This window comes from Passer domesticus, chromosome 3 (assembly GCF_036417665.1).
Source record: "Passer domesticus isolate bPasDom1 chromosome 3, bPasDom1.hap1, whole genome shotgun sequence".
Classification (NCBI taxonomy): Eukaryota; Metazoa; Chordata; class Aves; order Passeriformes; family Passeridae; genus Passer; species Passer domesticus.
Window position 1 is genome coordinate 574,699 of NC_087476.1, and position 15,736 is coordinate 590,434.

The 15,736-nt window shown below is 46.6% G+C and overlaps 1 protein-coding gene across 9 annotated transcripts in view; it reads right to left on the minus strand.

Annotated features, from left to right (window-relative positions):
• Window positions 1-15,736, minus strand: part of DTNB (dystrobrevin beta) — a 190,764-nt gene that overhangs the window by 83,212 nt on the left and 91,816 nt on the right. For 7 of the 9 annotated variants that reach the window (XM_064411445.1, XM_064411446.1, XM_064411442.1 and 4 more), the window contains 2 exons: window positions 12,513-12,626; window positions 6,757-6,853 (listed from right to left, as the gene is read on the minus strand). In XM_064411445.1, coding sequence (XP_064267515.1) covers window positions 6,757-6,853; window positions 12,513-12,626 — 211 coding nt within the window. Of the gene's footprint in view, window positions 1-6,756; window positions 6,854-12,512; window positions 12,627-15,736 lie in introns of those variants that run through there. The other 2 variants (XM_064411449.1, XM_064411450.1) reach the window with 1 other exon arrangement.

Sequence of the window (15,736 nt, forward strand, 5' to 3'; positions counted from 1 at the left end):
GGGAGGGCACAGGACACGGCACCAGGGATGCTGGGCAGGGAATGAGGAGCAGGGAGAGCAGCTCCTGCATGCAGCACGTCCCAGTACAAAGAAAAAGGTGAAATTCAGGAGAATTTCTCCCCTTTTGAAGCAGGGAGATGTTCACTGTGGCAGGGCCTGGGCTGGTGGAGGCACAGCCTGCCTTCAGCTACAGCAGAATTGCTGGGAATGAGCAAAATGTCACCCAGGCCAGAGCTCCCTTGGGAATTCAGGGAATTCGAAGTCCCGTTTCCATGGACTTTGTCCTCTCGCAGACAAGAAGCAGCAGGGTGTGCCCCTGTGTGTGACACAGGGCTGCAGGGGGGGCTGGTGACCCCTGTCTGTCCCAAAGCAGCAATTCCAGCCCTTGCAGGTGACCCCGCCAGCGTGGCCCTGCAGCAGGAGCAGGGCCGAGCACAGCCCCCCAGAAATTCAGGTCATGGCATTAAAACCCTGGGATGAAAGCTCCTTCTGGCCTGGAAATCCACGAACCCATTTATCAACCTTCCCCTGCTGATCTCCCATCTGAGCAGGATTAAGCAGAACCTTTCCCTTAATTTAAAGCAGCTTCTCCCTGCTGACCACTGAGAGCTGCGTTCCCACCCAGCCTGGGAAGGGCTGGGGGAGAATTCCGAGGCTTTGAGCAGATATTTTTGGGTTTTTCTGCCAAGACTTGGGGTCCTTCAGCTGTGTTTTTGGTGTTGTTTGGCAGGTGGGAGGCCACATTTCCCCTTGTGCCTCCCACCAGCAGTGGGACTCGTGGGACCAGAGGGGGACCCAGGTCAGGGGGAAGATCTTCAGTCACCTCCACCCCACAAAAACCAAGTGCTGCTTTGAAAAAAGGAGGCCCTGGCGTTGAGCACAGATGTGAGGAGGGCTGGGCTGGCTGGGGCTGAGCAGGGCAGGATAAATCACGGAGGAAATGGCCGTGGAGGAGATGCAGGAATGAAATGGGAGCTGTCTGCTGGATTTCCGTGGAGCTGCCAGGGAGGAGCACACGGGGGTCCCCAGGGACCCCCAGCACAGCCAGGCCGTGGGGGCTGTGGGAATGGGGGAATGAGGGAAAGGCTGGATGGAGCCGCAGCCCCGGGATGGCTCAGGTGGGGAAATCCCCGAAATCCCACCTGGGGACACCTCCCACCAACCCAGGGGGCTCCAGCCCTGAGAAACCCGGCCATGGACACTTGATGGTGGGGCAGCACAGCCCCCCTGCCTCCCCTCCCAGTGAGTCTGGGATTCCAAAAACTCCCAGAGCTGGAAGCCCCAGACAGAAGGGTCAGCACTCCTGGTCAGAAATTACAGAATGGTCAGAAATCAGAGATAGGAACACTCAGAAATCACAGAATGGGAACAGTCAGAAATCACAGAATGGGAACAGCCAGAAATCACAGAATGGTCAGAAATCAGAGATGGGAACAGTCAGAAATCAGAGAATGGGAACAGTCAGAAATCACAGAATGGGAACACTCAGAAATCACAGAATGGTCAGAAGTCACAGAATGGGAACAGTCAGAAATCACAGAATGGGAACAGTCAGAAATCACAGAGTGGGAACAGTCAGAAATCACAGAATGGGAACACTCAGAAATCACAGAATGGGAACACTCAGAAATCACAGAATGGGAACAGTCAGAAATCACAGAATGGGAACAGTCAGAAATCACAGAATGGTCAGAAATCACAGAATGGGAACAGTCAGAAATCACAGAATGGTCAGAAATCACAGAATGGGGACAGTCAGAAATCACAGAATGGGGACAGTCAGAAATCACAGAATGGGAACAGTCAGAAATCACAGAATGGTCAGAAATCACAGAATGGGGACAGTCAGAAATCACAGAATGGGGACAGTCAGAAATCACAGAATGGGAACAGTCAGAAATCACAGAATGGTCAGAAATCACAGAATGGGGACAGTCAGAAATCACAGAATGGGGACAGTCAGAAATCACAGAGTGGGAACAGTCAGAAATCACAGAATGGTCAGAAATCAGAGATGGGAACACTCAGAAATCACAGAATGGGAACAGTCAGAAATCACAGAATGGGGACAGTCAGAAATCACAGAGTGGGAACAGTCAGAAATCACAGAATGGTCAGAAATCAGAGATGGGAACACTCAGAAATCACAGAATGGGAACAGTCAGAAATCACAGAATGGGAACACTCAGAAATCACAGAATGGGAACACTCAGAAATCACAGAATGGTCAGAAATCACAGAAAATGGGAACAGCCAGAAATCACAGAATGGTCAGAAATCAGAGAATGGGAACACTCAGAAATCACAGAACCAGTACAGTCAGAAATCACAGAACCAGAACAGCCAGAAGTCACAGAATGGTCAGAAATCACAGAATGGTCAGAAATCAGAGAATGGGAACAGTCAGAAATCACAGAATGGGAACAGTCAGAAATCACAGAATGGGGACAGTCAGAAATCACAGAGTGGGAACAGTCAGAAATCACAGAATGGGAACACTCAGAAATCACAGAATGGGAACACTCAGAAATCACAGAACCAGAACAGTCAGAAATCACAGAATGGTCAGAAATCACAGAATGGGAACAGTCAGAAATCACAGAATGGGGACAGTCAGAAATCACAGAATGGGAACAGTCAGAAATCACAGAATGGTCAGAAATCACAGAATGGGAACAGTCAGAAATCACAGAATGGGGACAGTCAGAAATCACAGAGTGGGAACAGTCAGAAATCACAGAATGGTCAGAAATCAGAGATGGGAACACTCAGAAATCACAGAATGGGAACAGTCAGAAATCACAGAATGGGAACACTCAGAAATCACAGAGTGGGAACAGTCAGAAATCACAGAATGGTCAGAAATCAGAGATGGGAACACTCAGAAATCACAGAATGGGAACAGTCAGAAATCACAGAATGGGAACACTCAGAAATCACAGAATGGTCAGAAATCACAGAATGGTCAGAAATCAGAGAATGGGAACACTCAGAAATCACAGAACCAGTACAGTCAGAAATCACAGAACCAGAACAGCCAGAAGTCACAGAATGGTCAGAAATCACAGAATGGTCAGAAATCAGAGAATGGGAACAGTCAGAAATCACAGAGTGGGAACAGTCAGAAATCACAGAATGGGAACAGTCAGAAATCACAGAATTGGAACAGTCAGAAATCACAGAATGGGAAGGGTCAGAAGTCACAGAATAGCAATGGTCAGAAGTCACAGAATGGGAACACACAGAAATCACAGAATGGGATCAGTCAGAAATCACAGAATGGGAAGAGTCAGAAATCACAGAATGGGAAGAGTCAGAAATCACAGAATGGGAAGGGTCAGAAGTCAAAGAATAGCAATGGTCAGAAGTCACAGAACCAGAGCAATCAGAAATCACAGAACCAGAACAGCCAGAAGTCACAGAACCAGGACTGGTTTGGCTTGGCAGGGACCTTGCCCAGGGCCTTTCCCTGCTCTGAGTGCCACCCCACAGCGTGGGGACAATGGGTGAGCCTCAGAGGACAGCCTTGGACGGCCTTGCACAGATGGGCTCTCCTGGAGCCATGGAATGTTCTGGCTTGGGAGGGACCCACAGGGTCATCACCCCAGCTCCTGCCCTGCCCAGACCCCCCGATCCCACCCTGGCTGTCCAAAGGCAGGGTTGGGGATGTGCCATGCCCTGGGGCAGTGCCCAGCAGCCTCTGGGGACAGAACCTTTCCCAAAATCCGCCCCAAATCCCTGGCCCAGCTCCAGCCCTCCCCTGGGTCCTGTCCCTGTCCCAGATCAAGGTCACAGCTGTCCCTCGGGGGAAGCTGCTGACACCTCCAGGATCTTTCCCCACTCTCCTTTCCTTCAGAGAGGGATTTGAGGCCCCAAACTCTCAGGCAAGCAGAGCTGGGTGAGCTGAATCCAGCCCTAAATGGTGAACTGAAGGCAGCATTAAAAATGTAAAAAATACTGCATAAGAAAATGGAAAAAAACCCATAAAAGCTTAACAGCTGATGTAAATTATACATGAACAGCTCTGAAGAGCTCCAAGTGATGAGAGAAACCAAAACCTGGCGGGAAAAAATCGTGTCTGGCAGGGCTAAAACCACTGAAAACGAGAGCTGGAAATAAACACCAACATCAGGAACAAAGCAGAGCCTGGAGGCAGCAGGGGCCGGGGTGAAATCCTGAGCAGGGCAGAGGGAGGGAGGGATCCTGGCTCTGCCTCCTCCCCTCCCCTGGAGCCTGCACCAGCAGCCAGGCAAGCTCTGACACCAGCCATGAGAAAAGGTGGCAGAAGTACCTAGGAGAAATGATATTTTTAGCTCAGCAGGCTGGGGAACTTGCAGCTTAAAAGAATTACCTGAGCCAGGAGCTACCTGGGGCAGGGCAGGGGATTTGTGCTGGCTCCTGGAACGTCAGGGCTGGGGCTGCAGGTTCAGACAGGGAGGGGAGGCAGCTCAGAGGACAGAAACTCCTTGGGGTGACCCAAATGGGACCCTGCAGGGCATAAAGGGGCTCCATGACCTGAGCCTGTCATTCCTTCATTCCTGCTGAGGCATCAGGAACGCTGATCCACTTGCAGGTGGCACAGGAGCTCTGGAACTGCCTGGGAAGGAAATCTTGCCAAGGAGAGCTGAGTTGGTTCTCTGAGTGTATCCCAGGCTGGGTTTGTGAAGGCACAGACACAGGAAATCTGCAGGGCAGGGGGTTACCCCCAGCATCCTCACCAAGCAGTGAGCAGGAAGCAAACCTAAATAAAAGCAGGAGCTCGACCTCCAGCTGGCTTTTCCCAAATACAAAAAACATAAATGTGAAAAATGGATATAAAAAATGTGGGCAGGGCTCAGAGCCCATCCCCAGGCAGACTGGAGCAGGGGGCTGGAGGGGCTCAGCTGTGCCTGGTTAAGGGATGTTAAATCCCTCTCTAAGGGGTTCCAGCCCTGAGGGAGCAGAGCTGGGTGAGGGAGTTCTGGTGGGCAGAGCTCAGGGGGCAGAGTGTTCTGGTGACATTTTGCTCATTCCCAGCAATTCTGCTGCAGTGAAGGGCTCCTGGGCTGGAGGGAGGAGAAACTGCTGCAAGGCCAGCTCACACGGAAAGCAGGTACACATTTCTGACTGCTCAGGCCAGCCTGCACTGGCAGGAGCTCTCCACCTTGGACTCCTCCAGCCCCAGAGCAGATGTCTGTGGAAGAGCTTTAACCGAGGAGAAGCTGCAGGGCTCCAGAGGGGGAACGGAAAGAGCCCCTTTGGAGGGGAAACCACAGAATTCTGAGCATTCTGTGAGCAAGGTGTGGCAGCAGATAACCCACAGCTCCTGCGGAGGGCTCCAGCCCAGAAGTGCAGGGTGAGAACCTCGGGGCTCTGTTCCAGGAGTGGGGAACCCCAGGGTGGATCTGGTGCAGCCTCTGTGGCCCCACACCCAGCCCTGGCACCCCAAGGGATGGAGCTCCCCTTGCACCAGCCCCACCTGCCCTGGAACAAAGCTGGTAATGAAAAAAGGGAGCTGGGGAGAGATGGGGACAGCCTGGAGGGACAGGACAAAAGGAGTGGCTTCGGAGTGCAAAAGGGGATTTGGGTGGGATATTGGGCAAGAATTGTGCCCTGGCCCTGGCACAGGATGCCCAGAGCAGCTGGGGCTGCCCCTGCATCCCTGGCAGTGCCAAGGCTGGGATGGACACTGGGACACCCTGGGACAGTGGCAGTGTCCCTGCCATGGCAGGGCTGGCACTGGCGGGGCTCTGAGGTCCCTTCCCACCCCTGCCCTGCCATTGTCACCCCTGTGCCACTCCCACCCTCCTCAGCCCTCCCCCAGCATCTTTGGGGCTCCTGTCTTGCCCCAACCCCCCCAGGCCAGGCTCTGTCCCCAAACCCCCCAGGCACAATGTCCCTGCAGCCACCCTGGGAGCTCAGCCTGGGGACACTCCATGGAAACAAGGGACCCTCATGGGAACCCAAGCAGGGACGTTTTGGGAGCTCAGAGGCAGCAGCAGAGCCCTCAGGCAAAGCCCAGGTGTGGCAGGGGCTGGGCAGGCTCAGCTCCCTGCCCTGGCACTCACACTGTGCCCTTCTCCCTGCCCTGGCACTCACACCCTGCCCTGTTCCCTGCCCTGGCACTCACACCCTGCCCTGCTCCCTGCCCTGGCACTCACCCCCTGCCCTGCTCCCCATTTATTTCCCAGTGCCAGTGAGGAGTGCTGACCCCCGGGTACCAACCCAAACCCCCCCAGATTTTGGGTTCTGAATGTTTTATTCACCCACAAACCCCACTGGGCAGTGCTGAGCCCAGGTACCAACCCAAACCCCTCCAACACCCCCCAGATTTTGGGCTCTGCATGTTTTATCACACCAGCCTGGAGAAAGGCTCACGCCCTGCTCCCCACACGGGGCTGCCATGGCCGTGGCTTTTGGCATTTCCAAAAGCTCCTGCTGCTCCTCGGGAAGGGTTTTTGGGAATGGCAGCAGAGCGGGGACCCGGGGAGGAGGGAGGGAGGGAGGGAGGGAGGGAGGGAGGGAGGGAGGGAGGGAGGGAGGGAGGGAAGTTCTGCCTTTGCTCCTTACTTTGAGCAGCTTCATCAGCCCCTCCAGCTGCACCATCAGCTCCCTTCTGCTCTCCTGCAGGTTCCAAAGGCTCCTGCTGCTCCTCGGGAAGGGTTTTTGGGCAGTGGCAGCAGAGCGGGGACCCGGGGAGGAAGGAAGGAGGGAAGGAGGGAAGGAGGGATGGAGGGAAGGAGGGATGGAAGGATGGAGTTCTGCCTTTGTCCTTACCTTGAGCAGCTTCATCAGCCCCTCCAGCTGCACCATCAGCTCCCTCCGGCTCTCCTGCAGCGCTGACATCCTCTGCTCCAGCTCATCCTTCCTCTGCCTGTGCCGGGCCAGGAGAGAGCAGGGCGGGCTCGGGCTGTGCCAGGCTCCCGGGACTGTCCCGTGCCACTGCCCTGCCCCGCGCAAAGCTCTGCTGTGCCTGCCCAGCACTGCAGGCAGAGCCGCCCCGGTGTGCCCCAGCATCAGAGCAGGAGGGGACGGGGAGAGGGCAGGGCAGGGGGAGGCAGGGGAGAGGGGAGAGGAGAGATGGGAGGGCAGGGGGGCTGCAGGGGAGAGGGGAGAGGGGAGGGCAGGGGGGCTGCAGGGGACAGGGGAGGGCAGGGGGGCTGCAGGGGAGAGGGGAGAGGGGAGAGGGGAGGGCAGGGGGAGGCAGGGGAGAGGGGAGAGGGGAGAGGGGAGGGCAGGGGGATGCAGGGGAGAGGGGAGAGGGGAGGGCAGGGGGGATGCAGGGGAGAGGGGAGAGGGGAGAGGGCAGGGCAGGGGGGCTGCAGGGGAGAGGGGAGAGGGGAGGGCAGGGAGGCTGCAGGGGAGAGGGGAGAGGGGAGGGCAGGGGGGATGCAGGGGAGAGGGGAGAGGGGAGATGGGAGGCTGCAGGGGAGAGGGGAGAGGGGAGAGGGGAGGGCAGGGGGGCTGCAGGGGAGAGGGGAGAGGGGAGATGGGAGGGCAGGGGGGATGCAGGGGAGAGGGGAGGGCAGGGAGGCTGCAGGGGAGAGGGGAGAGGGGAGGGCAGGGGGGATGCAGGGGAGAGGGGAGAGGGGAGGGCAGGGAGGCTGCAGGGGAGAGGGACACTGGGCTCTGGGGGTGACACAGCAGCCAGGACACTGCAGCACGGCCAGGTGACAGCAGCAGTGACCTTCCTGCCCTCCCTGAGTGCTGAATAATTATCCCTTCCATCCCTGAATAATAATAATTATTATCTAGAATATATAATATTATATGGATATTGTATATATATTATATAATATAGAATACACAATATATAACATGTAATATATAATATATAATATGTAATATGTAATAGGTAATATATAATATATAATATATAATATAGTATATTATATATAATATAATATATTATATATAGTATGTAATATACAATATGTATAATATAATATATTATATGTAATGTATATTTTATATTATATATTATATATAATGTGTATAATATAATGTAATACATAATATATTATACTACATTCATATTGATAGTAATAATCATCATAATAACAACAACAACAACAATAATAATAATACATTTAATAGAAAATATTTTAACCACCCGGGGGCTGGCACTGCCACACTGTGGACAATCCACAGAGGGAGCTGTTCTTTAAAGGACACAAAACACTGCAATATTTATCTATTCCACAGATAAATATTATAAATTTATATTATATATAATATATAAATATTGTTATTGTTATTGCTGTTAATATTATTATTGATAATAACAATAATAATAATGATAATTTAATATAACTAATTTCTATTCCATATATAAATATCTATTCCATATATATCTATATGTCTATTCCATATAGAAATATATTATGATTAATAGTATTAGTATTATATAAATAAATAATTTAATAAAACACATTTTAACCACCCTGGCTGTTTCTCTGGCACTGCCACACTGTGGGCAATCCACAGAGGGAGCTGTTCTTTAAAGGACACAAAACTCTGTAATATTTATCCATTCCATATATAAAGATAATAATAATAATAATAATAATAATAATAATAATAATAATAATAATAATAATAATAATAATAATAATAATAAATTTAATTGAACTAATTTTATCCACCCTGGGTGTTTGTGTGGCACTGCCACACTGTGGACATTCCACAGCAGGAGCTGTTCTTTAAAGGACACAAAACTCAGCAATATTTATCTATTCCATATATAAATATATATATATATATATATATAAAAAAATATATATATATATAATTTTATCATTATTATTATTATTATTATTATTATTATTATTATTATTATTATTATTATTATTATTATTATTATTATTTAATAAAACATATTTTAACCACCCTGGGTGTTTCACTGGCACACTGTGGACAGTCCACCCCAGGAATTTGAACAGGAGTTGTTCTTTAAAGGACACAAAATTCTGCAATATTTATCTATTCCATATATAAATATTATAAGTTTATAATATATATAATATATATATTTTATTATTGTTATTGTTGTTGTTAATATTCTTATTCATAATAACAATAATAATGATAATTTAATATAACAAATTTCTATTCCATATATAAATGTCTATTCCATATATATCTATATATCTATTCCATATATATATGTCTATTCCATAAATAAATATGTTATTTAGTAGTATTAGTATTATATAAATAAATTATTTTAACAAATTTTAACCCCCCTAGGTGTTTCTCTGGCACTGCCACACTGTGGACATTCCACAGCAGGAGCTGTTCTTTAAAGGACACCAAACTCTGCAATATTTATCTATTCCATATATAATTTTTTTCCAATAATAATAATAATAAATCTAATATAACAAATTTTAACAACCCGGGCACTGCCACATTGTGGATAATCCACAACAGGGGTTCTTTAAAGGACAGAAAACTCTGGAATATTTATCTATTCCATACAGAAAGATATTATTATTATTATTATTACTATTATTATTATTATTATTATTATTATTATTATTATTATTATTATTATTATTACTACTACTACTACTACTACTACTACTACTACTACTACATAAATAGTTTAATAAAACACATTTTAACCATCCTGGGTGTTTCTCTGGCACTGCCACACTGTGGACAATCCACAGCAGGAGCTGTTCTTTAAACGACACCAAACTCTGCAATATTTATCTATTCCATATATGAAGATATAAATTATTATTATTATTATATCTTTTTTTAATATAAAACAAATTTTAACCACCCTGGGTGTTTCTGTGGCACTGGCACACTGTGGACAATCCACCCCAGGAATGTGAACAGGAGTAGTTCTTTGAAAGACAGAAAGCTCTGGAATATTTATATATTATTATTATTCTTAATAATAATAATAATAATAATAATAATAATAATAATAATAATAATAATAATAATAATAATAATAATAATAATATTTAATAGAACAAATTTTAACCACCCTCGGTGTTTTTCTGGCACTGCCACACTGTGGACAATCCAACTTGGGCATTTGAACAGGAGATGTTCTTTAAAGGACACAAAACTCTGCAATATTTATATATTCCTATTATTATTATTATTATTATTATTATTATTATTATTATTCACAGACTCTTACGTATAGTTAAAACAATTTTTCCTCACACCAGTTTACATTTTCTAAGGGCTGTTTCGTGTGGTTCTTTTGTTGTTTTAGGGTAGGTGCATTCCTTGCGTGTGGTTTTGGCTTTTTACTGCCCCACTTCGGCTGCGGGCCGCCCTGTCCTCAGGCTCTGAGTGCTGCTAGTTGCTGTGCTGGCAGGAGGTGGTTTTTTCATGTGCTTGTTGGATGTTATCTCATCTAAGCAGCAATCATAATAATTGCCATTATTGTACATTATAATATTGGCTTTTCTCAAACACGAAAATAAATTTTGTATGTGTAATGTTAAAGTAACTTTGTTATGAAGACATGGGTTTTGTTTTTGTTGTTAATTAAAACAGGGAAATAACTAATATATTTGTGTTAAAACAGCTACTTAGATGAGATAAACACATGAAAAAACACCCACTGCAAACACAGCAACTACCAACACTCAGTGCCTGAAGGCAGGGTGGGCCAGAGCCAAAACTGAAAATAATAGTAATAAAAAACCCCTAAAACCACAACCAAGGAATAGACATACCCTAAAAATACAGACCTAAAGAACCACACTAAACAGGTCTTAAAGATGTCAATTAATTTTTAAAAAGATGTAAATTAATTTTTAAAAAGATATAAACTAATTTAAAAAAATATGTAAATTAATTTAAGAAAAGAATTATGTTTACTATACGTAAGAGCCTGTGAATATGCAAGAAGCTGCTGGAAGAGAATCCCAGGAGTATCTCTGGAGATCCCTGAAAACCTTCGCTCTGTGCTCCTTGTCTCCTTTTGTCCCTTATTAAACCTTTCCCAGGGAGTAAAGGTGTTTGCACCAGGGAGTAAAGGTATTTCCTCAGAGGAGTAAAGGGGTTTTCCCAGGGCAGTAAAGGTGTTTTCAGCAGGGAGTAAAGGTGTTTACACCAGGGAGTAAAGGTGTTTGCACAGGGGAGTAAAGGTATTTCCTCAGAGGAGTAAAGGTGTTTTCAGCAGGGAGTAAAGGTGTTTTCCCAGGGCAGTGAAGGTGTTTTCTCAGCCCAGCCTGGTAGTCTGGTAGCCCTGCTCTGCAGCCCAGTATCCCATCCCAGAATCCCAGTATCCCATCCCAGTACCCCAGTATCCCATCCCAGTACCCTGGTACCCCAGTATCCCTGTATCACATCCCTGTATCCCATCCCAGTACCCTGGTACCCCAGTATCCCTGTATCACATCCCTGTATCCCATCCCGGTATCCCATCCCTGTATCCCATCCCGGTACCCCGGTATCTCAGCTCCCCGGTACCCTGGTACTCCAGTATCCCTGTATCCCATCCCTGTATCCCATCCCTGTATCCCATCCCTGTATCCCATCCCGGTACCCTGGTATCTCAGCTCCCCGGTACCCTGGTACCCCGGTATCTCACCCCTGGTTTCCCAGTTCCCTGGTTCCCTGGTACCCCAGCCCCCTGGTGCCCCGGTACCCCAGTGCCCTGGTTCCCCGGCAGCCCATCCCGGTTCCCCAGTACCCCGGTGCCCCAGTACCCCGGTACCCCACCCCGGAACCCTGGTAGCCCATCCCAGTACCCCAGTAGCCCATCCCGGTACCCCGGTACCCCATCCTGGTACCCCGGTAGCCCATTCCAGTACCCTGGTAGCCCATCCCAGTACCCCAGTTCCCCAATACCCTGATGCCCCAGTACCCCGGTACCCCACCCCGGTACCCCGGTATCCCATCCCAGTACCCCAGTAGCCCATCCCGGTACCCCGGTAGCCCATTCCGGTATCCCTGTGTCCCAGTACCCTGGTTCCCCAGTACCCCAGTACCCCATCCCGATTCCCCAGTAGCCCATCCCAGTGCCCCGTTAGCCCACCCCAGTACCCCGGTACCCCGGTACCCCGTTAGCCCACCCCGGTACCCCGGTACCCCTGTATCCCATCCCGGTTCCCCGTTCCCAGTGCGTTACCGCAGCAGGCGCAGCTCGGCCAGCAGCGTGGGGTTCTGCTGCGCCTTCTCGGGCGTGGGCTGCTCGTGCTCCAGTTCCCTGGTAGCCCATCCCAGTGCCCTGGTAGCCCATCCCAGTGCCCTGGTAGCCCATCCCAGTGCCCTGGTACCCCGGTACCCCACCCCGGTACCCCGGTACCCCACCCCGGTACCCCTGTATCCCATCCCGGTTCCCCGTTCCCAGTGCGTTACCGCAGCAGGCGCAGCTCGGCCAGCAGCGTGGGGTTCTGCTGCGCCTTCTCGGGCGTGGGCTGCTCGTGCTCCAGTTCCCTGGTAGCCCATCCCAGTGCCCTGGTAGCCCATCCCAGTGCCCCGGTACCCCGTTACCCCACCCCGGTACCCCGGTACCCCTGTATCCCATCCCGTGCCCGTTGCCGGTGCGTTACCGCAGCAGGCGCAGCTCGGCCAGCAGCGTGGGGTTCTGCTGCGCCTTCTCGGGCGTGGGCTGCGAGGCCTGCTCGTGCTCCAGCCGCAGCCGCTGGATCTCCTGCAGGATCTCCCTGCGGCGGGAGAGCACAGCTCAGTGGGGCACGGCGGTGCCAGCCCACGCTGCCTTTGGGCAAACGCCGCAGAGTTTGTGTGGGTCAGGTCAGGAAGCTGTGCTGGGCAATTGCCTCAAGGAGTGTGGGAAACACGGCTTTAGGTTATAACACAATGTTAAAATTATTAGAAAAATTAAATTATAGAAACTATGCTATGTAGGATGCTGTTTTAAAGAGAGGAATGAGGTACTCTCGCTGAGACAGCAGCCACAGAACACCTGAATCCTTCAGAGAAAACTGATTTATTGCTCCCTTATCAGAAGAAATAAACCTCTTCCCACCTTACTCAGCCCTGAAGATGCCATCAGGATTCAGAGAAGAAGCTGACACTGACCAGACAGAATCCTTTGAATGGAATTTGTGCATCATGTATGAGATGTATGAATATGCAACAGGCTGTTGTTTTTAAGGGCTAATCCTCTATTAATGTGTGTCCTTTTTCAGGCTCATTTTGCCCACAAAGAGGTATCAGACTGCCCATAACTCTTTGTTTTTATTGTCTTGTATTGTCCTAAATCCCAATTGTCCAAATTTTATTACTCTAATTATACTCCTAATTTTATAACCATTTTGTTACTATTAAACTTTTAAAATTTTAAAACCAAGTGATTGGCATTTTTCACACCTGACTTTTGGGGCTCAGGCTGGGCTCTGCCAGGGGCTCCCCTGTCCTGGGAGACCCCCCCAGAGCAGTTTTGTGTCAGGAAAGAGAGACACACTGCATTGTTTCAGTCCTTGTTTGTTGTTATCTTATCTAAAGTTTTGCACGCTGCCCACGCCAGGCTCAGCACCACAAACGTGACCAACAACCTCTTGCTACAAGGTCTTTTAAGACTAAACTCTCCAATTAAGAACAGACTCCTAGATTATATTCCCTTTTAACCCAATACCTGATCCCAAAGAGCTGCAATGTGGATTTTCTGCCCAATTACAAAATGCCACCCAAACCCACAGAATCACAGAATAATGAGGCTGGAAGAGAGATCTGAGATCATTTAGTCAAATGAAGAAGAAGCAGCATGAAGAAGAAACCCAGGACGACACCCTGTGCTCTCCATCTTGCTTCCATCCACAACACACTAAAAATCCCAAACCCTGAATTTCTCACCCAGTGATACACCTACACCACTCTCGATAATCTATTTCACTTTTTTGTGGATTCTGGTCTATCTAGGACACTTTCTCCCTGAATGAGGGTCAGTCCGTGCTGCCCTGGGGGTCAGGGCACCCCAGAGCAGACAGAGAAATATTCCTGTCCCTGGGTTTCCACAGGTTTCCACATTAAATATTGGCTTTTCACAAATGTTCACATGGATTCACGTGTGGTGTTAAAGGCACTTGGCCATAAAGACCCAGGTTTCATTCCTGGTGGTAATTGAGCTCAGTGAAATGGCTGACATTGGTAGTGTAGGGATAAAATGGAATAACATTCCTAAAATCATGGGATATTCAGGGGAGTTGGGCCTGGCAGGCCCTGGGAAAATGTCAGGCTGCACCTGTGTAATCAATTAATGACTATGATAAATGATGTGATGGTTAGATGAGAAGTGATATGATTGTTAAATGTGATGATTGTTTGGTAATTGGATGTAATTATTATTTAATTGTAACAAGAATCATTAGAAATTATGGTTGGGGGGTTTGATGGAAATGACAAAATCCATGCTTGGATGAAATCAATGTATACAGTAGACCAATATAAGGTGAATAATCAATATACAGTTATATAATAATAAGGTTATAAAAACATGTTATAATCATTTCACGACTATGATAAATGATATGATTGTTAAATGTGATGATTGTTTGGTAATTGGATATAATTATTGTTTAATTGTAACAAGAATCATGAGAAATGATGTTTGGGGGGGTTTGATGGAAATGACAAAATCCATGCTTGGATTAAATCAATGTATACAGTAGACCAATATAAGGTGAATAATTAATATAATTTTTATATATAAATATAAATATAATATAATAATAATATATATTATTACAATAATATATAATAATAATATAATATAATATTATATAATATAATACTAAAAATACTACTTCTAATAATAAACCCCAAAAACTGGAGGTGTTGATAAAAATTACTAAAAGCACCCCAGGAATCCACGTGCTCTAGAAAGGTGGGACTGAGGAGGAGCCAGGCTAAAGAGCTCTTGGAACTTGGAAACTGCTTTGGGGAAAAGTTTACTGTGCATGAGGGTCTGAATGGTGTGAAAAGTGCACATTACATGCTTGGCTCTTTGCAAATATTAAAATTAATATTGTATGTATTATGTTAGAAAGTTATATTGTATTAATCTTTTTAAATAGTTTTAGGTTATAACATAACGTTAAAATAGAAACTATGTAAGATACTTTTTTAACTAGCTCAAGAAAGTACATATTACATGGTTGGCTCTTTGCAGATGTTACAATTAATATTATATGTGTTATGTTAGAAAGTTATACTGTATTAATCTTTTTAAATAGTTTTAGGTTATAACATAATGTTAAAATAGAAACTGTAATTTAAGATACTCTCTTTAAACTAGCTCAAGAAAGTACATATTACATGGTTGGCTCTTTGCAGATATTACAATTAATATTACATGTGTTATATTAGAAAGTTATATTGTATTAATCTTTTTAAGTAGTTTTAGGTTATAACATAATGTTAAAATAGAAACTGTAATTTAAGATACTCTCTTTAAACTAGCTCAAGAAAGTACACATTACATGCTTGGCTCTTTGCAGATATTACAATTAATATTACATGTGTTATATTAGAAAGTTATATTGTATTAATCTTTTTTAATAGTTTTAGGTTATAACGTAATGTTAAAATAGAAACTGTGCAATGTAAGACACTTTTTTTAACTAGCTCAAGAAAGGGATGAGATAATCAAGAAATTCTTTGCACAGAGGAAACAGCAAACAAGACACCAAAATGCCCCAGAGAAGAATTATTGCCCCCTTATTGGAAAAGACCAATTTTCTTCCACCTCCTTCCCAAATTTAAGGAGCCAACAGGATCAAGGGGGAGAAGTGGACAAGAACCAGAGAAGACCCTT